Source organism: Patiria miniata, unplaced genomic scaffold (assembly GCF_015706575.1).
Source record: "Patiria miniata isolate m_02_andy unplaced genomic scaffold, ASM1570657v1 HiC_scaffold_20, whole genome shotgun sequence".
Taxonomy (NCBI): Eukaryota; Metazoa; Echinodermata; class Asteroidea; order Valvatida; family Asterinidae; genus Patiria; species Patiria miniata.
In genome coordinates, this window is record NW_024037059.1 from 36,525,122 (window position 1) to 36,552,233 (window position 27,112).

At 38.7% G+C, this 27,112-nt stretch overlaps 1 protein-coding gene across 6 annotated transcripts; it reads left to right on the forward strand.

The window, feature by feature from the left end:
• Window positions 1-352: 352 nt before the first annotated feature.
• LOC119728929 (titin-like) lies at window positions 353-26,985 on the forward strand. 6 transcript variants are annotated; one of them, XR_005271161.1, is made up of 15 exons: window positions 353-440; window positions 6,492-6,605; window positions 6,711-6,917; window positions 8,053-8,161; window positions 8,838-8,954; window positions 9,945-10,182; window positions 10,365-10,453; window positions 10,702-11,152; window positions 12,335-12,568; window positions 13,663-13,758; window positions 14,650-14,853; window positions 17,420-17,971; window positions 20,115-21,995; window positions 24,230-24,300; window positions 24,593-26,985. XR_005271161.1 is itself a non-coding variant. In XM_038201372.1 (15 exons), exons 2-14 carry the CDS (start codon window positions 6,565-6,567, stop codon window positions 24,251-24,253), a joined length of 4,998 nt encoding a protein of 1,665 aa, XP_038057300.1. In that variant the 5' UTR covers window positions 353-440; window positions 6,492-6,564; the 3' UTR covers window positions 24,254-24,300; window positions 24,593-26,985. The 6 variants fall into 6 exon arrangements, 5 of the variants coding, with proteins under 5 accessions (XP_038057300.1, XP_038057304.1, XP_038057301.1 ...); XM_038201372.1 differs by having other exon boundaries at window positions 20,115-22,750; XM_038201376.1 differs by lacking the exon at window positions 17,420-17,971 and having other exon boundaries at window positions 20,115-22,750.
• Window positions 26,986-27,112: the final 127 nt, after the last annotated feature.

The window sequence follows — 27,112 nt, forward strand, 5'->3', positions numbered from 1 at the left end:
GGTACATTATCCCCCTATCAACTGTTTAAAACACGTGCTTCACAGAGCACTGAGTCAAACTGCACCCTTGGTTTGTAAACGGCATGTATCCCTGTACAGCATGTGTTCTGCACTGTTCTGCAAATACTGCACACAATTATTATACGACGGCACAAACAGGTGGGAAATCTTTTATTTTCAATTCATTTAAGGACAGATTATGGCGATTTTGGGACTTTTTAATGAGATTTGGCCCTTGCTGTACTTTGAAAGCCAGTATTTCATCTTAATTTAGTGTTTTATTAACAATTTTGCAGAGTTCCGCAGAGTTCTGCACGTTCTGCGAGTTCCGCGAAATACCAACTGCCAGTGTTCGTTACGAAGTTGATAAACCTGCTGGAAATGGTGTGGATGTCGTCCTTATTTTAGAGCCAAGAAATGTCCAGCCTTGTACATGTTGGGTAAGTCATGCCAGGTGCTGTTCTATTTTCGGAATTGTTGATTATTTTCATGATTTTGTTCTAGTCCTACTCCGTCTTCACTTCAACAACCACATCATCATTGTTGTGACTGTGATTGTCCATGATTGATGTTCATGTCGTGCATGTGGTAATCCTTACTTTTAGGACCCCATTCCTATATAACTTAAGGTTAACAGACTCACCAAAAGAGCTGACTAAATGACACTCAAAAGTGACATTCTATTATTTCTTGTCATATATCTAAACAGTATGACACCTTCTTGAATGTCAGCAGGTTTAATTTTGTTGAAAAAGGCTTGCGGGGCTTTGATTTTAGAGGGAAATTAAGGGAGAAAGACGACGATGACGAACAGAAACTGACTCAAAAACCAAGATGGCAAACTGCAAAAAAGGGTAGGAAAGTCACATTTTCTTTGAAAGTGCTTTCAAAATTACAACTATTAACATGAATTTATCTGAAGAAAAAAGACTGCTTTAGCCTGCAAAAGTCACTTTGGTACTGGTCAGTCATCTGCAAAAGTCAGTTTTGAACAGAACTGGTAAAAAATAGAGGTGTCCTAAAGATAAGGATTACCGTGCATGTTGTCACTTGTCATTCGACATTGACAAACCGTGGCGTTGTGGGCGCCCTATTTTTGCAAAGTCTGTCTGTGCAAGACTAGTGCTTGAAAAGAAAATGGAGTTATTGCAGAATACCCCGCCACTCGGAAATACACCCCTAAAATCTCTGGCTACGCGGTTGGAATCACTGGAAAAGAAACAATTCAAGTCCATTGCCAGCTACGCAGATACTGAGTGGGGGTCAATTATTTGAGAACGAAGCAACACGAAAGGAATGGGAGTTGCTGAAAAAATTCCAAGTCCAAACCAACCACCCTGTTGCCGGCTACGCGGATACGGAGTGGGAGTCCCCTTGAATATGCTTGAGAACGAATGTCTGACAAGTCGACCGTTGAGACAACTCGACCGTTCAGACAAGTCGACCGTTGAGACAACTTGACTCGGGACAACTCGACCGTTGAGACAGCTCGACTTAATGGAAATGTATACACGTGGAGCGGAAAAAAGTTGCAAAAATCTGTGGCAGGACTGGTCCCGGGCGCGGCGCGGGCATACTCGATGCACAGAGGGCGATCCGATCCGGTGGCCGTCGCTTTGGGCCGGCGCGGGCATGTCAACCGGCGCGGCATGTGTCATCACTCCCAAACGGCGATCAGCCGCCGTCAAAAATCCCCGGTACTATCCCCAAAACTAGGCCCAAAAACATGCGAGGCGACTTGTCTCAGCGGTCGACTTGTCTTTCCATTTATCGCACATACGGTCGAGTTGTCTCAACGGTCGACCCGTCCCGAGTCGAGTTGTCTCAACGGTCGACTTGTCTGACCCCCTTGAGAACGAACTACGAAGCAACACAAAAGGAATGGGAGTTGCTGAAAAAAGTCCAAACCAACTACCCTGTTGGCGGCTACGCGGATACGGAGTGGGAGTGCAGTGGAGCATGACGCATATACAAGTAGCTGAGAAGGTTTATAGAGGGCAATCAACCGTGACTCCGTAGCCGGCTACGAGGTGGATAGATTGAGTGGCGGGGTATTCCGCAATTGTGCCAAAAAAATTAAATAAATTTTAATCCTGCCCTTGCAGTTTTTGTTTCTGAATTCATAATATGCCATAATTTTGCATTTTTTTTGTGTATGCTGATGGAGGGAACTGGTAACCTTTGTGTACAATGATATCCGCCCCCCCCCCAAAAAAAAACCCCAAAAATAATGCCTACCCGACCAACCCTCCTGATATTTTTCATGTGAGGACAACACAACTGTTTTCGTTCTATTTTTGTAAATGTAGTTAGGGTCCTTCTAAGTTCTAAACAATTAATGAACTAGAAAGCACTCGGAGAGGGCAAACCTCCACCAAGGCTAAACAATTCCCTGCAATATTGTGCCAATGTGGGACCCTTCAGTGGGGCATAGGCTACAATTAATGAATCACATTTAAGCCTTCAGAGGAAGGGTATTTCCTGGACTCATTGAGTTTGAAGAGAGCAGTCTGCTGATAATGTACAATAGTAGCATTCTCTGAAACATGTTGAAAACAGTGGCAGTGTCTGTCATGATGATATCAATATTGTCATCTTAATGTTAAATATGTTTAATAAATTTAGGCCATGAGAACAAAATTTTAACTTTGCGTCCACCGCCTGCACCTACACAAGGCAGGCCCAAGAAAATGTCATTATTTTGCAAAACTTCCATTATGTCAAAAAAATACTATTCCTAATTACAAAAGACACCCAAAAACATTTAGTCACATATAAAATGAGATACTTGGATATATTTCCACTTAATGCGATGCGTACGCCAGATTTTTCAACAATTGAACGGCATCCGAATATCATCCAATAGTAGTCTGCTATGATGTTCTAGAATCGTGGCGCGGCGCGCAATGGCATCCACCACCATTAATGAATAATGAAAAATGAAAGAAAGCCTCCTGTCATCTGGAAAATGTTCAGACACAAATCTAAAACTTTCATTCTCATGGCCTTATAGTTATACAACTGTATAAAACAAACAAAAAATGGCAGTGCACGCGAGGTAATTACAGAATTACAGTGCACATTGTATTTTCCCCATTGTCAAAATTGAAATGATCATTTCTGATTTCAAAAAATGAGACATATTTTTGCCCATTGTTACAATTCAATTGATTTATCAGTTGTGCATTCAAGTAAAAGTTTATGTTTTTTCCACAACTACATGTACCCAAGGTTTAAAAAAAAATCAATTCCTAAATTGTGCTTAAACAGCATAAATGAGGTGAATCTGCCCAGGGTAAAAGAATTAAAGAAATGAAATGAATTGAAATGAAATGACAATACACATGTACATGTAAGTGTTTTTGGAAATGAATATTTTCTTTCTGGAAACTTGGGATACATGTAAACATGCTCATTGTACATTTAAATATAAAGCTCAGTAAAAACAGGATACCGGTAAGTCAAACTTACATTTTATTTTTTCATGGTGATATTTTCTCATTGTTAAGAATCTAGGCATTGTAGTGGAGAATATCAAATATCCCCCCCCCCCCATTTAAAAAAAAATCTAAGGTAAATTCAAATAATCAAAGAGTTACATGTATCTGACTCTTTAAAAAACATTTTTTCCCCGTAAATACATGCACGTATTAGTGGTGAACTTGCGGCAATACAGAGTTCCCTGTATCACCTGATTGCTGATGGGTTGTACATATTTGGCCTTGAGTGTGAGTCAAGACCTGAAATCTGTTGCCATAGTGATCAGACCCCCAAGACAGATTTGGTTTTAACATTTTGCCCTCTCAAGTGACTCTGTGTTTAGCTGTCTCTGTGGGGTTGTTTTTGTACAGCGGGAAAAAAATTGCACAAACTGTACATGATGTACATTTTTGACATTTAAGAACTGGTAGAGTCATGAGTGCCCCTGTAATGAACCTGCAGACATTTTACTGCCTAGCAATTGACACACCCTTATTTGTTCACAGTTCACGTAATAATTGTGAAGTCAAGCGAGAGGGTTCTCAATTGTCATGAAATTAAAATACAAAATTATTAAAAAATTGAAAACACAGCATAATTTGAAACACAGGTATTCATGCTTGTGATTTTCAACAACCAGTACTTATTTTGTCAATTTGTGATTCTGTTCAGTCAAGTGCAATGTAAATAATTAGGAGGCGTTTCAAGCGACATGTAGTGACTTGGATACGTGTACATGTAGTTTACAGCAAATTAAAGTGTAAGAATCAAGACTTTTATAGGCTGTAGCTTTTGGCTCCAGGTTTAAATTGAAGTCTACAAGGAATGACATGTAGTTTGCTGCAATTCATATTTGAGTTAGTTGTTTTGAATTGCATTAATTTTCTGTCTGTTTTATAGAACTGATGACTTTGATTCCAAATGATGTGAATGATTTGCATGATTCTTTTGTAAACTTTTTGTTGGTAATTTTGTCGGTAAATCAAACATCATTGTTACAGAAATGATTTCTGAATCCGACAGAAAATAGTTTTCCGTTTTTCTGTGTTAAGATTAAAATTAAACAAATTGGATTTAATTTGTAAAATTTGCAGTTGAACCTGAGAGCTTTACAAACATGAACAACGTATTTTTGTGCAAGTACTGTTCATTACACTTTTCTAGACAAATTTACTGGTACCATACTTCATGTCTTTGTACACTTGTTGATTTGGCAAAGTCTACATGTATCATGACATGCACGATATCCACATGGTTTATCTCTTTGGCTTTTGCACTATCCATACGTATGATAACATTTGATAAATGTTTGGTCCAAGTAAGAAAGTCCAAAATTGTTATATGCCTGTGTGCTGTACACAGTTCAGTGGGCTCAATAATACACATATTAAATCTGGTATATCCACCCTCACACCATGCTCACACCCAGTACAACAAAAGAATGGAATGTGTATGGTAAAAGTAAGTTGACAGTAGATTTGAGCTATTATGCTCGTGGCTAGATCAGCAAGCAGGCCAGTTTACATGTATACAACTTCGCATAATGCGTGCGTTCATTTAAACGTAAACTACATGTAGTATGTAAATCAGTTTTCATTCACCTAAGCAGCCTACAGTACAAAGTATGCATTGTGGGCTGTTTCAAAGGTGTTTTGAACGTAAATAAAATAGCCACACATACACTGTACATGTACATTTGTACATGTTAAATTTAAGATTCAAAGGAACTTTTTCAAAGGAACTTTTGTTGTGACAAGTACATTGTACTGCAGTAAACTGCATGGTAATGATCAGTACATGTACTGGTACATGTACTGGTACATATAATTATATGTAGGTATTCTGGATGTGCATGTACATTTTGTAACTGTAGGTTGAGCGCTCGTTCATGTACCGTGTACTTCATCTTAGTGTTACAGGAAGGGGAAAAAACAAATCATGCACCACAAAAGAAATACCGACATATGAATCACTGCCTTTGTGTTTGAGGACTTCGGCATTGCTGTTTTGAATAAAAATAGCGTAGGCATTTAAAGTACGTGACCTTATGATTTGATTGTCAAAATACACGTACTTCCTTTCCATATGAATTGTTGTGTGTGCATGATGTGTGAGCGGTTTATAAAGAGGTGTGTTTTGTGGAAAAGGGTGTATGGTTTTGGCACTACACTGTGTAAAATACTCAACAAGTAAAATGCAAGTATGTACATGTATTTGGTGGATTATTTTGCTTTCATATAAACCATCAATATAGGAATTGTGTTGCCTTTGAAATTTTCTCCACCCAAGAAAATTAATATTGTGAGAAAATCTAAAACGGTACGTCAATATTAAATTGTTGTGTTCTCACGGGTAACGGCATGAACGATGGGTGTTTATATCACTGAACAACTGATAATAATCTGTATTTTGGTGTATTGGGTCAGTTGTTGAGTTCAAACTTCAAAGTACAAAACTTGGAGAGGCTGTTTTGCATACTGTACTGGACAAAAGTGCAGATTACTGGTGAACAGTGTATGATTTTTGTAAAATGTCTAGCAGCCTAATATGTCAACATGTTATTTTATGTCATCCATAAACTAGGTTACTCAATCATGGATCTGTTGATATCAATCTCAAGTACCATTATTTGTGTAAAAATGTACTTCACATCTTCTAATTCCTTGGATAACATTGTTGGTAGACATTTGACACCTGTCTCCCCTGTGCGGTGTATGTACATACAATGTAAGCATTTGATGTCTGTCTTGGGCATAACTGAAGTGAACATAATTGTAATATCGCAATGGCTCTACTCTTAACTGATCACTTTTATCATATGTGCTTACTACATTTATACATGTGTATAGAATGTGCATCTAAAAATAAACTTTAATTGTTCACTTCAAGTGGTTTTATCTAAATCAATAATGCAATGTGTTTGTACAAGAACTTCATTTCTCCTTCAAGCAGCATTTTTAATGGCCGTGTAATTTTACATTATTTTTCGATATTTTATTTTGATTGATCAGGTGACTGATGTAATGCAAGTTGACATCACAATCTTCTGATCACTTTGACCTCGAATATTGTGAAATATTCAAAATGTCTACAGAAACTAGCTCAAAAATCTCCACTCATCAACCGTAAGTACTGTAAACAAGGTTGAAAAAAAAAATAGAATATACTAATTTGGCAAATATACTAATTTGGCAAATATACTAATTTGGCTGTGGTTTTTGCTATGATAGGTCTAAACGAAGCCGTGCCCCACCACCCCCAACAAAGAAACCATCCTTTGAGGAAAACAAAAATGGATCCCTATCTGAACAGGAGAAAGATGTGTTAAAGAAGAATGGGAGCCTTGAGGATGCTGGAGGTACATCATCAGGAGATGAGAGGCAGCTGTCGGTGGTACTACCATCGGAGAAAATAGTCAAGGCATCCGTCAAGAAAGAGTAAGATTTGGAAAGAATGCCAAATTGAACAAGTGGTAGCTTGAGGTGAACCCTTAGGTACACTGTACCTTGTAAAACCCTGCAAAACCTCGAACAACCACAGTTTGGTGTTTAATTTTGGATTCTTTCCCTATCTATTGACTTGCTTTCCATATCGTAAGAAGCAGAGATGAAATTTTTGTGATTTTAATCGGAAATCAGATTTTTCTAATTTATTTCCAAAAGTCTGATTTTTCTGACGATCTATTGTCGGCAAAGTCTGATTTTTAAAATTCAATTTAAACAAATTCGATGAAAAAGGAACTGCAACATATATGTATTGCGAGCACAATTGTAGTCTGTTCTACCAGTCGTCAGTGCGCAGATTGTATGGTAGACCCACATAAGTAGGCCCAGATTGGAGTAGTTTACAGCTGGAAATAAGTTTAAACATTAATATATATATGACATGATTGAAACTCTACATGTACATGTAGCTACGTACGCTTCAAGGCTGTTGCACTGGAGTTCGACTGCAATAAAATCTCTGTTTCGCAATTTTTGGGGATTTCAGATTTATTTGTACAAAATGCAATGCTTTAAAAATCACAATGATGATCTTGAGGATGGCGAAGAGAGCATAAGTGATAACATTTCACTGGCAGTCTTTGGAAGAAAAGATGATTATGCCCAATTTTTTCCCACGTACCGGTATGTTAGTGGAGTTTGGTCGAAGGGTCATGAATATTGCACTTGTCTTTTAGACTTTTTTCTCGACTATCTCAAGTAAGAAGTGAACTTCTTTGTTGACGAGACCAGCCGTTACTCTAACCATAACTCAGGCTTTTAAATTTTTTTTAAAACACTGAACATTTTTGTCATCGTAAAATTTAGTTTTGGATCTAAAATACAAGTGGAAGCAGTGTCCGGAAATTGGGCATGAAGTGTGTTGTACATGTACATACGTACATACATGTAGTGTGTAACAGCAGCGCGGCCCAGATTTCAGACACAGATTTTTGTTCGGCCTTTTTTTCCCGATTTTTTCTCATAGGCCAGTTTCATCTCTGAAGAAAAAATGATCCTTTCAATACTATAAATTGTATATTTTGCGATTGTGTTTAAATATACATCAAATTTCTTTGCTAATTTGCAGCACACCCATCTTGGAACTTCTCATCATGATTGCATCCAAAAACAAACTGAACCCAACCAATCACACCATTGCCCAACCAGCTGCAAGACCTAAGGATCCACCTGTACAGGTAAGCTGCTGTCATTCTAGTTATCGTTGACAACTTATTAACTCTAACCGCCTATCTAGGCCTTTATGGCAAGGATCCATCCTCAGTCTTATAAACGCCTCTACTTGCCACCATGTAAAAATGGGTACAGCCTCAATCCTCCAGAATCATCCGTTATTTCATGCATTTGTTCAGTGGAGGGGTGACCACTGACTCAATCCTTTTAAAATCCCCAACAATCAGACAATGAGGATCGTCAAATGCTGCATCTAGAAAGAGTGCAGATAATATTTAGTATAATTTATTATAGGCATAACTCATGCATGGCTAAGCATAAACAACACAAGGTACAGCTAAAGAGCCTGACACTGCATCCTCCAAAATCAACTGGCACTACAATGGCAAACAGCCTCAATCCTCCCAAATCCTCCAAAACGCCTGGTTGATTTTGGAGGATTGAGGAGAGTTAGGGCTAAGGCTCCATCACCTATCAAAGCTAAGCATCAATTTGTCAAGTAAGCACCTGTCATTCTAGTCGGTTGTTAAACCAAATTATAATTTTTTCCCTATTTTTGCACACAGCCCCCCCCCCCCCCCGCCACAAGGAAAACCCCATCTGCATCACTGACAGCACATACAACACATAATCAAGATGAACATTCTTTAAATAAGTTGTTCTAATCTGTATATATTTCAGCTCAAACCCACTCAGAAGTTGACAGATGTTGTCGGCGACACTATATACATTATCCGCAGAAACCAGAAGCAGGTCTTTGTATACAAGAAAGACGAAAAAAAGTCTGCTGTGTATGAGGTGAGAAACGTGTTCAAAGCATCATTAGTATGAATTCGTTAAAAAGAGATCTATCATTCATATTAAAAACAGAAAATGTGGTAATGTGCATTTTGCGTTGTGTGTTTTTCAGCTGCGTATCCATGTACGTATTTTGTTGCACACTTGATGGATGTAAAAGCTCAAATAGAGAGAAGCAGCAGTTTTGCTAGTAGAAAAATCAAGTCGCAATTAAATTTTGATTAAAAAGTACCTATTTTACGAAATAAACATTTAAAAGACTTTACTTTTCAATAAAATACAAATAGTATGAATATTCAATGTTTTATCCGTGGGGGATTTGAAAATTGACATTGAAGCAGGCCCTAGCTTCTGTCAATAAAATTCATCAGGCATGCAACTTGTCCTCGGATCAGCTGATTTCCTCATTTTTCACTTCTTAAGACTGCCATTACAAATTGAAAAACACTGTACAAATTCTTGTGTAGTTTGGAGTTTCCTCGTTTTTCCTAAATTCCTAGTTGCATGCCTGATTCATAACTCCTTCCTTTTAAAGCCAACCATAAATAGTTATCTTTTTACCCCACAACTACATCGTTTCTTTTTCAGTTTCGAACCAAAAACCTGAAGTTTATTGGATGCGTCATCCGTTGCAATTGCTACCTGAAGCGTATAAAATTTTAACGGATAGTGCAGTACGGAAACCTCAATGCACAATACAGATACATAGACGTATGCGCGTTGCTTTTCAAACAACTGATTTTTATGCATCACACAGTGCGCTGTGTGCTTTTCGGCCTGAAAAACCTTTAGACGTAGGAAGTTTGATTGTTTTTAGAAATCCCCAGTGAGTTAACTTCTTAGTCAAATAAAGATGGTTTCCAATCCACACAGTGTACAAGGTGTGCACGGTGAGATGTGAACCTCAACTAGCAGGTTTGGAAGTAAGACTCTGCCACGAAAACCCAACTTGAAATTACAAGACAATGAATCTAATGTTTCTTTTCCCAGCCCACTACTCGCATCACTGTCATCTCGGGTAAAAACCACAAGATGTGTCTACGTGTAGATCCTGAAAAGACGCTACAAGAATTGTTGCCTGTAATATGTGATGAGCGGGCAGTGGAAACGAGTAGTCATACTCTCCGACTCACATCTCAACCTCAGGAATCTCTGGATATGAGCCAAACTCTGGAGAGAACGGGAGCCATTGAGTTTCTTCTGGTTGACTTAAAAGGCCAGCCTGCAGGTGTGTATACATTTATAAACAGTGGGAAGACTGCCCAAACAGCTTAACAGTCTCTCTTGCAACATTTGAATGAATCTAGCATAAATAAAAAGGTCTTACTAACAAACAGTGAACATTTCTGGCCTCTTCTTATCTGTCATATGCTAAGTTATGTTCTTCTTTGCTTCCTTATGGTTCTCTAGGTTACGAAGGAGGAGAGGTGGAATTGATGCCAGAGCAGAGAAAGAAGAAGGGAAGCATCTTTGGAAAATTCTCAAAGAAGAAGAAAGGAGTAAGTGAACTGGAACAGTGAGCTAACAGAGAATAATTCTTCAGCTTCTTTTTGGTGGTTAAGTTGTTCACCAGATATTCAAACAAAATGTGAGGAGATTCCTTGAACGTCTTACATGTAATTTAACTGCCATGTACACAAACACAGGAGTGAACTTAATGACAAGTTCAATCCTGTGTTTGTGTCATTGACTTAAACATATTCAATTTTAATAAATGTTTTATTTTGTTCTTTGCTTTGTTGCGTAGTATGCATTAGGTGGAGGTGAGTTTCAAGAAGACCCAGCATCTCATGTTGCAGCCCCTGCGGAAACACATCAACGTTCTCGTCGCCACACCTCTCCTTCCGCATTCCCACCGTTGGATGGCCAGGCCCAGTCTGCAACTCAAGAAGATGAAGAAGGCAACAACACCTTAAAGAAACGTCGACCAGCCCCGCCCCCTCCACCAGGGAAACATCTGACCAGTGCATCAGATGATGAGAAACTTGATGAAGAATCTGGTGGTTCCAATACTCTAAGAAAGAGGCGTGCCCCAGCCCCACCCAGACCCCGTTCTCCTCCTAGAAGAACCGTATCTGTTGGAGCGGATTCAGCTCATCAGATTTCAGCAAATCTACCTCCTCCTCGTCCAGTATCTCCTCCAGTGAGAACCAGCATCAATGGAGAGACGCACCTTGTCAGAGAGACTATCAAAGAAGGTTTGTAGTTTGTGCTTTGGTGTTGTCTTGATGTACTTGTAGTTGTACATTCTGTCTTACAAAATCACTTCCTGTATTCAGTTCAAGAGGAAAATGTTTAAGTGACTTTCACGAACGTTTGTTGATGTATATATATATTTTTTTATGTTACTGGTGCATGTGTATCATTTCATTTTATTTTCATCTGCACGTCTTTACACATTTTCTTTTTTCCCCTTCTTTTTTTTTTTTTACAAGTGGATATTCAATTTTCTTGGTGATCATTGTCTGTAGTCAGTTAATTTTAACCGCTTTATTTCAGTCAATGAGTTTTTCAGATGGGTCAGATTACAAAGCTTTTCAGATGGGTCATAAAGGCTATGAAGAATACTGTTGGAATGTCATCACGGGCTTAAGCTAAAATGCTTTTCAGAAGTTGAATTAAACCTTGAATAGTTTTTTCTAATATTTCTATGTTTCTATTTCTAACAAGCAAATACTTTCTTTTATCAAAGTAGCGCAAGATGAGTTCTGTCATCATTTTGCATAAAGCTAAAAATGGGAGAAAATCTATGCATGTTCCAGACTTCTGCATTTTGTTTCTTTGACCAGTTTTCAGTTTCAGCTATTAACACATGAAAGATGTAGTTTGTGCAGATTTATGTTGAGACATAACAAATTCAAAATATTTTCATTTATCAATTTCAATTGTTGTTTTTTAAGGCAAACTAATCCAAATTCTAAGGCTTTGATATTCTTGGTCAAGTCATACATTTGCACATAAAAAGACCTCTAAACTTAAACAAATATTCCAGTGTTTCTTATAAGTTCAAATGACAAAATATACTATTGGTAAATTTGAGAGATGGAAAGCAGCCAAGAATCATTTGAGAAAAGACAATGATGGAATGTCAGGGGAAATCCCATGAACCAGGGACATCAGAGATGGAAGACAACTTAAAAGTGCAAGTTGCTCAAACATAACCAAGTCCCGACCAGTTTGTGATCACTGAAATGCTAACCACTGGAAACGTATACTCTACATGTGCATGTTCCTCACATTGCGCACTTGCTGACCTTTTATGGTCAATGAAGTATTTTCTCAGCAGTAATTAGTAAGGGACATTGGAGATATTTTGTTTGGAGGTCTTACTACATCTTAGCTTACACTGTATGTGACTTTATTTGCTAATTGCACTACAGACAAACCTTCCAGGCCACCCAAACCGCCACGTCCCACCTCTATTATCAGAGGCACAAGCCTTGAGACTCCACCCCCTACCACTGAACCACCAGAGCCAGTCTTTGTTCCTCCACCACCCCCAGACTTGCCCCCCTCCCCAAGTGACCCACAAGAAGATGTGACTAAGTTAATAGAGGAGGGGCGACTTAACCAGTCCTTTGATGAAGACTTGATGGATCAGGAAGCTAGGGAAGGTGAGATGGTCTGACAAGATAGGGCTGTCCATCTCTTCTTGAACCTTGTCATTTCTTACTTTGGCTTCATACTACAATGCTATCAATTTGGCCACATGATTAATCATCATCACAGCAGCGTTCATTGGTGGGTGACTAGGTTGCATTGCTTTACATAGCTGATATGCATGTCACACAGTGTATTGTAATCTACTGGTACATTAAAAGACAAGTTGAACACTGTCAAGTGTCATTATGTGTGGCGGATCAAAGAATACATCAGACAACTTGAGGCAAAATTGAATGAATAATTGAAAGTATTGTTCTTTCATGTTCAAATGTTTACATACAACTTATTCCCTGAACATATTGAATGATCGGATTTGTACACTGTGTTATTTGCCTATTGGCTTTCTGGCTTCATGAATGCTAGTGTGATAATACATTACTGCAGCTATGTTTATTGATGCTATTGATGCACTAACAACACCGCTTTAACGTGCCTTGCATTAGTTTTTATTGTATTTTAGTTTCATCAAGTAAAAATGCACCAGCCAATACTTGTTTCCTTTTTGTTTTAAGCAACTTGTATTCACAATTTAAATGTACATGGCTTTGTCTTTACATGTCAAGACCAGAAAGTCGTAAACATCCTTTTCCAAAAGTCATGTATGGTTTAGAGATGTAGTTGTTTAAGCAACTTCATTTGTGTTTGAAGAAATATTCATTGTTCAGTCGGAGTGTACATGTACGTGTATCTCAAAAATAGAAGTCCCTTTGTCAGATACAATGTAAAATAAAACAGGTTTTAGCATTGAACTAAGGGTAACACCTGAAGTGATAGAGAAATGATTTTAAAATGAACACACAAGCCAAAAAGTGGTCTTATGAATAACAAGTGGTCCCGTTTTTCCCCCTAGTTTACCAATGGATTTTTCAGCAGAGGGCAGCAGACATTGACCTACTTAATGTCACTAAAATTTTCTCTCAGGCATACACAAAAACAAGGGAATAATTACCTGTAGGCTCATTACCCATTACCACCTCATCAACAAATCTGTTCATTGTCAGTATCAATCATTATCATTAAATATTGCCACTGTCATTGTCAACAGAATCACCTAGAGTACATAGTGAATCCATTAGCAGTAGTGTGACAGAGACTGGCATAGATGAGGCATTTGAAGAAGTCATTGCTATGGGAGAAGCAGGTTGGTTGCATTTATGCTGCTCACATCAAGTAATTCATGGCAATTCATGTAGCTTGCTTTGCTCTGTTTCTACCTGATGCTGCAATATGTATAACCTTTTAAAGGCCTTTTCACACTAGACAAATCTTGAGGTTGACGCTGGGTTGAAACCGTGTGGCGTTTCACACTTGAACACACTTTCAACCCTGCGCCAACCCTGAGAGTGATTTCGCCCCGGGTTGAATTCAACCCTGCTCCAGACCAGGGTTGAGATTTTCAATCGGGTTGAAACTCTCGTCAGGGTTCAAAACAGTAGTAAAAGCTTGGTTTGCACGAACCAAGTATGAAACGATGTGGATTGAACACTGGGTCGAACAATAAATAAAAACTCAAGCCTTGGTGGCACTGGTTCGCTCAGGGTTGAGTTCAAACTGGATTGAGGTGCTCTAGTGTGAAAAGGCCTATAGACTCTGTGCACAAGTACCCCCTCAACAATTTGAAAGGGAGAGTTTGGGTAGACCACATTCCGACGTGTTGCCTATGACGCCTGATACTCGTCAGTGTTTAAAAATTAAAAATAATGCGTTATTTGCATCGTACCCATTGAACCAGTACACACATGCAATGTGTCTCTCTGCTGCAGCTCTCAAAATGGTACAAAAGTGTCATCTATGGGTTTGTGTGCACACAGAGTCCATGGAGACACATGGTGGCTGGTTAATCAGGATTTATGTCGGGTGTCTTTGCAAATGCATTTTTAGTCATATGATAGGGTCATTTCATTTGTGTTTGGTGGCTGGTGTTTTTTTTTTCTAATGGAAATGAAGGTTACTTTTATTTTAGAAGAAAAGGTGTGTGCTTCTGTTCTAATCAGCATTGTTCACAGTAGACGTCTGCATTTTGTTTCATCAGAAATCGTGGATAAGAAGGGAGAGCCTTCTGCAGAATCACCCCGTCAAGATTCTATGGGTGTGGAGGTCATTGTAGCTGGATTGACCTTGGAAACAAAGGCAGAGAGGCATAAGGAGGGGGCGGAGCTTAGGGAACCAGAGGAGGAGGCAAATCCAGAGGAGGAGACAATAGATGAGGTGTCATCGGAGGACATCAAAGAGAAAGGTACAGTATTCATGAGTCATTCTAGATTTGAATCATTCTGTCATTGTCAGCCAAATAAATATATGGACTATAATCAGTAACTTGAGTGAATGGGACACACTTGGAGACTATAGATCAGTAAGCCTCACCCCAGAGTGTGTTGACCAATTACAGCCATGGGAATCTGCCTGCACAAAGGTCCCACATGCATGCACATGCGGATACATGTAAAAATAAAAATGTTCTACTTCTGATCCTAAATAACTCTGTTGTTTACTAATGGAATTAAACCAAAATTTCAGATCATGTAAACAAGGCATGACACATTCCATGGAGCTAATTTCATCAGCTTTGTGCGAGAGGGTGAGATTTAAACCCCGTGCCCAAAACATACTCACTTTCAGAATTTCAATATGATGGAGATGCTGGTGGAATGCGCGTGCTGCAGCCGAAAGCTTCTGAAGGAATGTAGGATCATCCCTGATGTCATTGCACACCTCCTCAATCATGTGGTGCACCAAACAATCAAAGAGGTGTGCAATGACATCAGGGGTGATCCTGCACTCCTTCAGACGTTTTCTGCCGCAGCACACGCCTTCCCCCACCGTCTCCAGCACTGTATCAGCATTGGAGGAAGCAAAGTAGAAAGTGGCAGATTCTGAAAGTGAGTATTTTTTTCACGTGGTGTCTAAATCTCACCCTCTTGTACAAAGTTGATGTGTGTCATGCCTTGTTCACACGATCTGAAACTTTGGTTTAATTCCATTGGTAAACAACAAAGTTATTAAGTGTCAAAAGTAGGACATGTTGTTTTGTCACGTCATATGATGTGTGCAGTTGGAATATCATGCAGTGTGTCAGCGGAGAGGTGCAATGTTGCCCAATCCCCATGTGTGTATATTGTGTGGCGGAGGGGGGGGGGATGGCTTATGTATAGGTCTATTGACTTGTGGCTATACATGTACATGTAGTCCAGTAATAATAGAGATCGGTATGGCATAGTTTTTATTCTGCTGGTTGATCTTTATTACAAGTGAATGAATTACATGTAGTTGTAGTTCAGAGATGAAGGAATCTGTCAATCTGATGATATACATCTGTAGTTAAATCAGATTGTAGGATTGCAGCAGTTGCTTGTGCATTTGGTAGTAACTCAAACATTTTCCAACTAGATAAAAGTTATCATTAGAATTAGGAACATGTTAGCTTATACATTAGACAGCCTACATGTGCACCTGACAAAGGTATATTTAATATGTAGGGTTGGTTCAGTTATATGGTAGTCGCGATTGATATACATAGTTGCCAAAGTAGTTTTTTTTAATTTGCTCTTTCTTTTATTTCTTTTTTATTTTTTAGTTCGCGACTTCAATGGAAGGGTGTCTTTCACTATCAGTGAAATGTGTTCAGATCATGACTCTGAAATTTGTTCTTAAATCAATCTGCTATTTCAAAATTTTGGAAATATAAAATATAAAAAAAAAAAAAATTATAAAAGAATAACTGTAAAATTAAATCACAATTTTTTGCACTTTCTTTATGTGAAAACAACGGCCATACATTTGTAATCCTTTTCCACAATTTGCTTTGTAGTAAAATGAATACTTTTCAATTGCACATGAATAGAATAAGCAACTCTTTAGTTTTTGCATGGTAGATGCTAGTTACTTCTTGTTTTGAAATAATCATTTTACTTTTCTTGACTGTGCAGTTCCTTTTACTGAGTGTTTATTAACCCTTAACCACCCCAACTCCATCAAAATCCATCCCCTCATTTTGGTGGATTTTAGGGGACTTGGTCCAGGAGGCCTGGCGGGACTAAATATTGATGGAGTATGATGGACTTGGGCCTAATGGCCTGAAGCAGTGCTAAGGATTTTGCCTAGCTTCCTGTACTGCTAATGATAAAAGCCATGTGTAGCAAGTCCATGAATGTCAACCAGTGCGTCAGTGGTGCATTCCATTATGTCATGTGCAGTTTTGTATTGGAAGCACAGTGATTGATGGATTTTGATGGACTTGGTCCAGTTCCAAGTAAAAGACGCTAGGGAGTATTAGGGTTAAACTGATCCTCATTTATCAGTGGTTTAGATGTTCATATAAAATGCTAAATAGTAGGCTACTTGTATCATGAACTTGTATTACTGTTGCTGCACATCCTTTTGAAGGGCATACCAGCATGGGCAGGTTTCCAAAAAGAAAAAGCCAGAACATCTTACTACTTACCAAATTTGTTTGTAGTGATGCGCACTTAACTGATGCTCACTGTGCTGCCCACATTGCTTAAACATGGGCCCTCGTATATTTTATATACTGTTTTAATTTGAGATTTTATTTCTGCATCTTGCCTGCACACCAAGGCATTATATTTGTTTGTTTTATCATAAAATGATCGGTTGAATTTCTCCATTTCTTTGTGGGGAGATAAGCTTAACTCTCTGATTCCCCTCATGAGCTTGTTCTTCAAGGTGATTGTGTCTCTTTTCCTTTATCTTGGCTGTTTACATGTATGTAGTTTTTGTTTCTCACAATAGTTTTGTATCTTTCTTTCTTTGTGTTCCTCTTGTGATTTCTTCAACTTCAGTAGCTCTTCAAGCATCTAATTCTTCTCATGCAAATTCTAACAATGACCATGGTGACAGGGATTTAATCAATCACATGGCTGAGACAGTCCCAGCCACTCGCCTTAAAAAACTGACTCAGAAAAGACCAGTAAAAGTCTATGCAGTCTATGATGAAACTGCAGCACGGGATGGACATTCCGTACCAGCAGAGGGCGCTGTTGTCAGACGTTTAAGAGCCAAATCAGACTCTTCGGTTCTTGAAGTGCCACTCAGAGTAAGATCAGGCAGGTCGTTATCTGTGCTGGAGAAAGCTAAACCTCTTGAAGGTTTGAAGTTAAGTTGTATACAGGAAAGCATTGATCTAACGGAAACCCCCTCAGTAGCCATAGCAACAACCAGCAGTGAGAGTGCATCATGTCCATCAACGATGGTGACTACTACTGATCAGTACGTGGCTATCAGCCAATCACATGAGACATCAAGTAGTGATGTCACGCCTGCTCAGGATCTACATGATGAAAAGCAAACAAGTTCAACTGCTGACAAATATTCCTCCTTATCTCCTTGGTCCACAGGTTAGCTGATAATGACATTATTTGTCATGAACTCACCAATTCACTGCTTGTTGTGCAGTCACATGCTGTTAACATTAATGCTTGCTAAGAGATGTTGCCTAATGCTGCTTACAACAATATTACTCTGCCGTCACTCATCAGGATAATTGATACATGAGCTTTAAACAGGACTTGTTGTCATCATTTTGCTTATCATAAACCTAGCATCCGAAAATTCCTAAGGAATTCTAAATATGGACGTACCGGTACATCTGTCTTGCTCAAGTAAAAATACAGTACACTTCCGGTAAATATGGAAAGTGTTTTAAAACTTCATTTATACAATACACATACATGTACATGTTTGTTTGGCACACTTGTGATTTGTTCTGTGAGCACATTTCATCCAGCCCAGCTGTAAAGGAAATTACTGCATTGGATCCAATATCTTTCTATTTATTAAAATCAAGCAATAATCACCTGACATGACAGCAAAGGCAGTAGCCAGTTTAATTGCTTTATTGGGAATTTGACGTTCAATTTATATTGTGCTCCAAATGCTGCTGTATTGCACTCCCGTTTCTCTTCTTATACATGTACATGTACATGTACCTTAACGTACTAACATCTTTTTGTATTCACATGATCAGCGCCCAAGCAATTGTTTCTTGCTAGTTACATGTTGACAGCACTCCCAGCCACATGAAGTTACTCTGACAAACCTAAATACAAGTAGATAATTAACCATTGTTGACTGCTGTGATGTGGGATGCCATTTTTAACAACCGAGGGGTATATATCCCACGTCACAGCAGTTAACAATTGTTTTGTTATATCGTGCCAAATATCAAGTCAAAACGATACACGATTGTAATTTACTCTGTAAGAAATGAATTAAATTAGTGTGGTCACCCTTTGATACATTGCAGGCTTTCCTGCCTGACATGAGCGGTTGTGCATTGCATGCAGTTCTCAGTTGCAAGTGCGCATGAACAGTCTACACGCGCGCGTGTAGTGCATTGTATGAGGTTAACCATTAACAGACTGGACACTTGGCCGTTCTCGACCAATGAAATTACAGTATCCGAGCACACGATATAACAATAATGTTTAACACCTATGCTGACATTTTAGCTTAAAGTGACCAATGGTACAGTTGTTGGAATGAATTACAGTAGGCCCATACCTTGAGTTAATGTTTACCTTAATCACTTAATATTGATTTAACACATTTTGGGCTGTATGCTTGTCTATTTGATAGTAATCTATAGCGTAGTACTACTGGTTCAAAACAGTACTGTAATTAGTTGCTGAATAATAGTAAATAGTTTAATATACATTGCAGCTTTGTTTAATATTGTATAATAGAGTCAATTTAGCAAGTCATACATGTAGGTTGAATCTTGAGTTACGTGTATCACGTTAGTGGCCTTTCTGCTGTGTGGGCTTTTCTAGCCTAACAAACAATACATAGTACTAACTGGAATCAAACGTGCTTGTATATTTTTGTGGACTATACAAAATATCTTGAGGCAGTTTGATATATGTTACAGCTTTTGTTGTAGCTACAGGTACAGTTTAAGAGTTATTAGTTAATAATTGCAACAGTGTCAGTGACATGTAGCGCATCATATTCATGCTTTACGCCTGTCAGATTTCTAATGTAAATGGGTGAATAGAGTCTTCTGAATCACCCTTCACCCATGATTCAATAGGGCTAGGAGGGATTGTTTATCAAAACATCATACATGATGTTATACAGTATGATGACTTCAAGTCTAAATTCAAGTCCAATCAGAATTGCTGTTATCATACATAATGCATGCTGTCCCGGCTGCAGGGATTCTTTGTAACAGTTCACAATAATTCCTGATAGCTGTAGTTTCACACAAGGAAGTAGGCCATCAGGCATGCAACTTTTCCTTGGATCTGCTGATTTCCTCGTTTTTTACTTCTCATGAATGCCAAATTACATATTGAAAAGTGCTGTACAAATTATTGTGTGGTTTGAAATTTCCTTGTTTTTTCTAAATTCCCAGTTGCATGCCTGGGCCATACATTCCCAGCTGTCTGCTGACACCATATAACATGCAAAGCATTCCAGTGAAAAGATCAATTTCATGTCTCTACTATACTTATAAAATGTCTTCTTGTTTCTCAACAGACAAAGACGCTAAAGCCAAGATGGAATTGCTTTCTCACATGATGAAGATGAGTCTAGATGAAGACAGCAAGGATACAAATGATTATCCTCCTCACACCCAGGCTGATGACACTCATGATATGCTGGAGGAGAAATCAGTCCATGCTCTTGCTTTTGAAGTAACCAGGGAAGCAACGATAGATTATGAGGATGCAGACAAATCTGTTGAAGCTCTAGGAGAGGAAACTGAAGATGTGGCTGAGGTTGAAGAAAGTCAGAAGAAAGTTGATGATGAGAAGACAGAGTCTGCACAAATGACAGTGGAAAAGAAAGAAAAAGTGGATGAAAGTCCAACGAAAGTTGAAGATGAAAAGCAAAGTCCAGTAATAGCACCAGGAGGAGTAGCAATGCAGAAGTTAAATGAACAATATGCAACACTGCAAGAACAACTAACTGCCTTACAGAAACAGATGGCTATGCCTCAACAAGCAGGCATCATGGAAATACAGATGCAACAACTTCAGCAGCAGATTCTGCTACAGCAGCAAATTATTAGTCAGATGATGATGTCACCTCAGCCAATGGTAATGCCTCTTCCATACCAACAGCCAGTGATATCGCCACAGCAACAGATGATGCTAACTCCACAACAGATGATGTCACCCCAACAACAGATGATGTCACAACAAATGATTTCTCCACAACAACAAATGATGACACAACAAATGCTGTCACCTCAGCAACAGATGATGATGTCCCCTCAGCAACTCCTGATGACCCCTCCAATGATGTATCCTCAGGTTTCACCTGTTTCTCAAAACATCACACAACCAAAAATGTATGCACAACAAATAACATCTACTGCTACTGTTCAGGCTCAGTCTACTCCCATCTCATCAACACTTGAGCTGAATGTTTCAACAGAGTCTGCTCAAGACGATGCTTCGCCAATTCAAGATGATGGCTCTCCATCTAAGGATGATGTCTCTCCATCTAAGGATGATGGCTCTCCATCTGGGGATGATGGCTCTCCATCTAAACATGATGATGTTCCAACCGAAGATGACCTACCCATTGTGGATAATGTAGTAACCAGTGAAGTGGATACCAGTGAAGTTCAAGCTGAGCCAAGACCTCTTTCACCTCCAGTGAAAGCAGATGAAGTGTCTGTAGGTCATCCAACCTACCATTTTGCTCGATCACGAGATGTTCCTCAAGGTGAAATCAAAGTTGTCAAAGCATCCCCACCAAACACTCTGCGAGGTCCTAAACAGCACCAGAGACCAACTCTCTTACAAACACCTGAACCCTCTGAAAAGAAAGAAGAGACTGAACCTGAAACCAAGGACCACTCTAATATTGATGCCAAGACAAATAACGCTGCAGACGAAGTTCATGCAGAAGTGGATGCTAATCATAATCCAACACCAGAAGGCAATGGCATTGAAGACAAAGTTGATGCGTCCAAGACAGAAGACAAAGATGATGCATCCAAGACAGAAGACAAAGTTCATGCATCCAAGACAGAAGACAAAGATGATGCATCCAAGACAGAAGACAAAGATGATGCATCCAAGTTAGAAGACAAAGTCCACGCATCCAAGACAGAAGACAAAGTTCATGCATCCAAGACAGAAGACAAGAACGCTTCAGAAGAAACTTCCTCCATCAGTGCATTTGCAGTTGCTGAATCCACTGAGCCAGTGTCTTCCAGTAAACCCAAATCACCCAAACAAAAGAAATCAGGCTTCAGTTTATTTAAAAAGAAAACACCCAAGTATTCATACATCTTGTCTGCGCAGAAGGAGTTCTCAAGAAAGTCTGAGACAGAACGCCAACGTACAACTTCCAATCCTCCTAAACCGACTGACCTCAAATCAGAAGGTGGTCAAGGAAACAGAGGTAGGGCTCATACTCTTGATTCATATGATCCAAGTAAGGCAAGTTGTGGTGTGAACTTTGACCCAGGTCAAGCTGAGTGTCAAAGAGAAATGGCTAAGAATGTCCACATTCCTCCCAATCTAGCAATGAGTACATCTGAAATAAATCCCAGTAATGACCAGCCTGTAATACCTCCTCGCTCCTCCAAGTCCAAAACAACCGATACCAAAGTTATTGTGGCAAAATCATTCCCGCAGGAAATGACAACTGGGTCTCCTTGTGCTTGTCCTTCAACTACGGTCACTAACACAGCACGTTTATCTAATATTAGTCCTATTAACACGATACCAGTTTCCTCATCTGATGAAATGTCTTCCATGACAAAGCCTACACCTAGACATCGCACAGTCTCATCCCCAGTAGAGTCTAAGACTCGTGAACAAACTGTAAACAAATCTCCCAAATCTCAGCCATCTCCTAGTCACCAAGTAATTCCTGAACATCCCTCCGAAAAATGTTCTCCCCTCTCCTCACAATCACCTGAGGTAGTCTCCCTTAATTCACCTGGAGACAGTCCAATACCCCCAGTAAGAAAGATGCATAGCAAACCTAATGATACCTGTAAGACACAAGTCATAGGCATTGAGGTACGACCAGAGAGGGCAGCTACAGAGGGCGCTCTTTATGAAAGGCGAGCTCGGATCCACAATTACAGATCGGAGGAAGAAGAACAAGCAAAGGTCAAAGGGGATGCCAGTGTGTCACAGCTGAGACAGGTGGGGTTGTGATCACTGCATTCTAGCCATGATGCATGTAGCATGAGTGGCGCTTACCGCTGGCTGTTGACACTCCATAATCCATCCCACAATGGCCCACCTCACAATCCACGCAGGCATGCAAGGGCTCCCTCTATCACGGTACCCTCCAGTGTATCCCTCCTTCCCATGTTCCACAGGAGAAAGCTCGGTCTGATTAGCAGGGGAAATTTGGGTGGCCTAAGTTATTTTCTGGAGGGAGGGAACTTGATGGGTTCACAAATTTGGAGTTGGGAGGGGGCACAAAGGAGAGGGGTACCAGCCCCTTGACACCCCCCCCCCCCCCCCCATTGACTGCCCACACACTATTACATGACCATATCATGACCTTCACCAGTCACATCTCTGTCCCTGTACCCCAGTCTCTTCGGTCATTGTTGCAGGTCCCAGAAGGCCAGCGTAGTGTCCTCTCATATGTCTCCCACAATATGTCTCCCAGATTTTGCAGCCAAAAAAAAAAGAAAAAAAAGACGAGCCAAAAAAGCCCCCAACAAGCCACCCACCCTGTTTTATTTTCAATGCAATTGAAAACATTACCCTTTTTCTGAGCTTTATTGTTTAGAAATTGATTTAGTGTGCCTCCAAGTCAAATGCACTGTGCAATTCCTACATTATAAAATCCAGGTCAAAGGGCATCTACATGTACATATCCATCCCCTAAGCATCTACTTGCCCTGCTCATCCATTACGTTTTGGTGAATTGTTAGTGGTTTGCCTTACAATATTTAACAATGATTCTGATAATGAATTTAATATCTATCCAAAGGATGCTGATAAGAAAAAATGTTAATGAAATAACACCCCTCACCCCCCCCCCCCACCACATCCAAACCTCTGGATCCACCAATGCATGGCTGCACCCTCACCTCAAATAGACAAATAATTTGGATTGTTCGCATGTTGCCTCAGCTATCCCTGTTCACCTACACCTACACATCACATACAGTCCACATGGGCGTTGCGAGGGGGAGGGGGGGGCATCCATGGGGGGGATCCAATCTTTCACCCCTGCACACCCCTCTCTCAGCCACACTAGTACTCTCACCCCAATGCGTACATTTGGGATATAAGTGACATGTTGCACAATACGTAGGGAGTTGAACATCATCAATCGTTTCACAACCACATTACACATACATGTTGCTTAAGCTGTCCCGTTTGTGTAGATAAAGTACTCGCTGTTAATTCCCATTGACCAGTTAATCCAAAGCTATGCTTCACAAAGTCATTTCTCAAATCTGCTTCAAGCACTGTATTTGCTTTATGAAGGTATCGGTTGCCATGGCTTCAAGTCCCAGCTCAGTATCAGTTGCATCTTTTGGCTTTAGTTTTTATATAACAAACTCTAATAAGTTCCCATTTTTTGGAGACCATGGTGGCCGTTGCTACCTGTATTTTCATGGATTTATAAAAGTTTTTTCTTCCGATATTCTCCTGCAGATCTTTGGCCAAGGTAATCCATGACATCAAGGAGGTTATCACCATGGCAACAGATGCTTATTAGTCACCAGGTAAATTGCTCTAAAACAAATTTATGAGAGTCTATTTTTCGGAGTGTTCTGGTTCTTGTTGAGTCGGTAAAATTCTCTAAAGAATATCACTTCAACTTTTTCAGAGTCTTTGTAACATTCAGTACTTTTTGTGATTTTGGCTCAATCTTTAAAAAAAGGACTCGATGTTTCAAGACATGGAAACATCAAACTCTGTCACTTTGTAAGAACTTTCCTTTTTTTTTGTGGAGACCCTGATTGCAATTGCTATTTTCATGGATTTGTGTTATTTGTCTCTTAACTTCTCCCTCAGGTCGTTTGCCGGGTATTCCATGACACACAGGAGGTCATCACCATGGATACGGATGTCGATTAGTCACCAGGTAATTTTTTTTGTATATGCATTTGTGAGACATGTTTTCTCTGAGTCTATTTTGTATAACATTCAGTACTAATGAAAATGATTATTGGCTCAATATTTAAACAATAACTGTTAATGTTTCAGAGAAAAGAAATGACATTCATTATTTTGTAAATATGTCATTAAAAAAGTGGGTGAGAATGTTATTGTACTTGATTGTAAGAGATGTACTTGATTATAAGAGATGTAATTTGATAATATGGCATTATCCATTTGATTATTTTAGTAGGTTATGTGACTTTTTATGTACATCAACATTTGATAAGTGAAGCACCTATGCAAGCTTGTCATAAATACCATTGACCAACACATTGGAAGTCCTGAAATTATTGTTTGTGTTGACCGCATATTTTGAAAGTACAATGTGACTTCCATGTAACTGAATTCCATTGCCAAATCTAATTGCAAATTAACCTTGATGACAACTAGTCATTACTTTGAAATTAGTTGTTCACTTAACTGTATCGACCAATTTTTGTTTTGCTTTTGGAAATGAAGTTACTTGAAGAAACAAAATGTTGTACCCACGCTTTACTGTTTATATTTTTTATTAAATAAATAAAGAAATGTATTGTTTTTTGCTGATATCTACAAGTAGATATTTTAAGTGTACAAGTTCTGTTATACATGTAGTTATACTGTAAGTAAGTTTTGCAAATAGGCAAATTTCCAATTTATTAACATAGTATGTATTCATCCTTCTGTGGTCAAATGTATTCACAAATATACTATATCTTTACTGCCCTCAATCAGCTAGAGCTGTGCCAAATATACCAAATATTTGATTATCAAACAATTATCCAAATAACATTTTCTTAATTCAGATATTCAAAACATGTGAGAGGTTGAGGAGATGATGCAAAGTCCATAATGCTCTTATGATTGCATGAGTTGCGTAGTTTGATTTTTGTTTTCAATGAAGCACTTTTGTCCAAATCCACTTTTGCATATGATTTGGGAGCTCTAAGGAGAAGTCTAGCTCTAATTTCTTTACAACTGATAAAATATCAGCTGTTCTGCTTCTGCTTCTTGGTCATGTTTGTATTACATGTACTTTAAGAGATCTTTATTAATTTGACAACTGCAAGAGCAAGCAAATTCCAAATTAGAATATTCAAATGCTAAATTATTCCTAAATGCACAGCCCTAAAATCTGCCCAAGGTAGGTATGTACTGTGTATAACTAAAAGTGTTATCTATATGATTTGAGTACTTAAATCGTGAGATGTTAAATGGAAAAAAAAATTTTTTTGTATATTTTATTCAATATTCATGCAATTTTGATATTGAAAATATTTTAATTGACTGTTTTTGAGTGGGCACCTGTATTAAGTAACACATAGTAACAGACACAAATTTCATGACGTCACTGTGACTGGGTCTTAGTTGTTACATCCAATTGAATGTCAGCGTAGTGAATAGTAACACACATGTATGCATTAAGAGCGCAGACGTGGGCTAAGCCTAAATGCAACTCCAAATGCGATGCCAGAAAATTTGGTCCATAGACATGACTGCCAAACCGAGAGAGATGTTTGGGAGGGGGATGGGCACTGTTGAATATAACAAACATTTCCACACTTATATGTAATACATGTTTGTTTGCAAGGTTGTACTCGCTTTGTAATCACAAAACCTTCGGATTCTGACAGCTTGTTTGTATATTTTTGTTGACTTCGGTGAAAGTTATTGTGAATACTGTTATATTTAAAGAGACTGATGTACAAAAGTATTACCATATTTACATTCATTAATATGTAGTTTAAAGGAATATATTATTTAATTATGATTTTTTGAGTAAGCAGTATTGTAGGAAGTAGTCATAATATTGAAATCAATAGGGTCCTATAACATTATATACTGACAATCGTACTTAAAGATAATTCCCTCTGCTATTTTGAGTTTCATCCTGTAAAATGATTTCTTTTCTAAACAGCGGTTTTTCTACGACATCAGCAAAAAGGTCGGATCACACTTAGTTATTGAATTATTAGTTAAAATATTTCAAACTTCGTATCCTGACAATAATTATGTGTTCACCCGGATCACCCCAAATCAGTAACAATGATATATGGACCAGGAGTCTGCACGGCAGATTTTTTTTGTGCAAATATACAAACCTTTTTCAGAGGATGTCTAACACCCAAAAATGTGGGATTTTTTTGGTGAATATAACATTACAAGTTGAATATTTATTAGAGAAAAAAATTACTGAAAAGTAATGGAAACGCACCGTTAAACCTCATCATAAAGTGTCATTATTATATTGATACTTTTTATATTTTTTAGTAAAATCGCTATTTTTTTCTGTGTAAATGTATATTACCATGAAAAGATAACACTGGGTATACATGTAGTTAAATTCATATTTGTTTAAGAGGCATGTTAATCTGGAAATTATTTCACTATGTA

Excerpts from the sequence above, each read along its gene's own strand:
- LOC119728929 (XM_038201372.1), top strand. The coding sequence starts at position 6,565 with ATGTCTACAGAAACTAGCTCAAAAATCTCCACTCATCAACC. Across the intron at positions 6,918-8,052 it reads AAGGCATCCGTCAAGAAAGA|CACACCCATCTTGGAACTTC; the intron begins GTAAGATTTGGA and ends GCTAATTTGCAG. Across the intron at positions 8,955-9,944 it reads AAAAGTCTGCTGTGTATGAG|CCCACTACTCGCATCACTGT; the intron begins GTGAGAAACGTG and ends TTCTTTTCCCAG.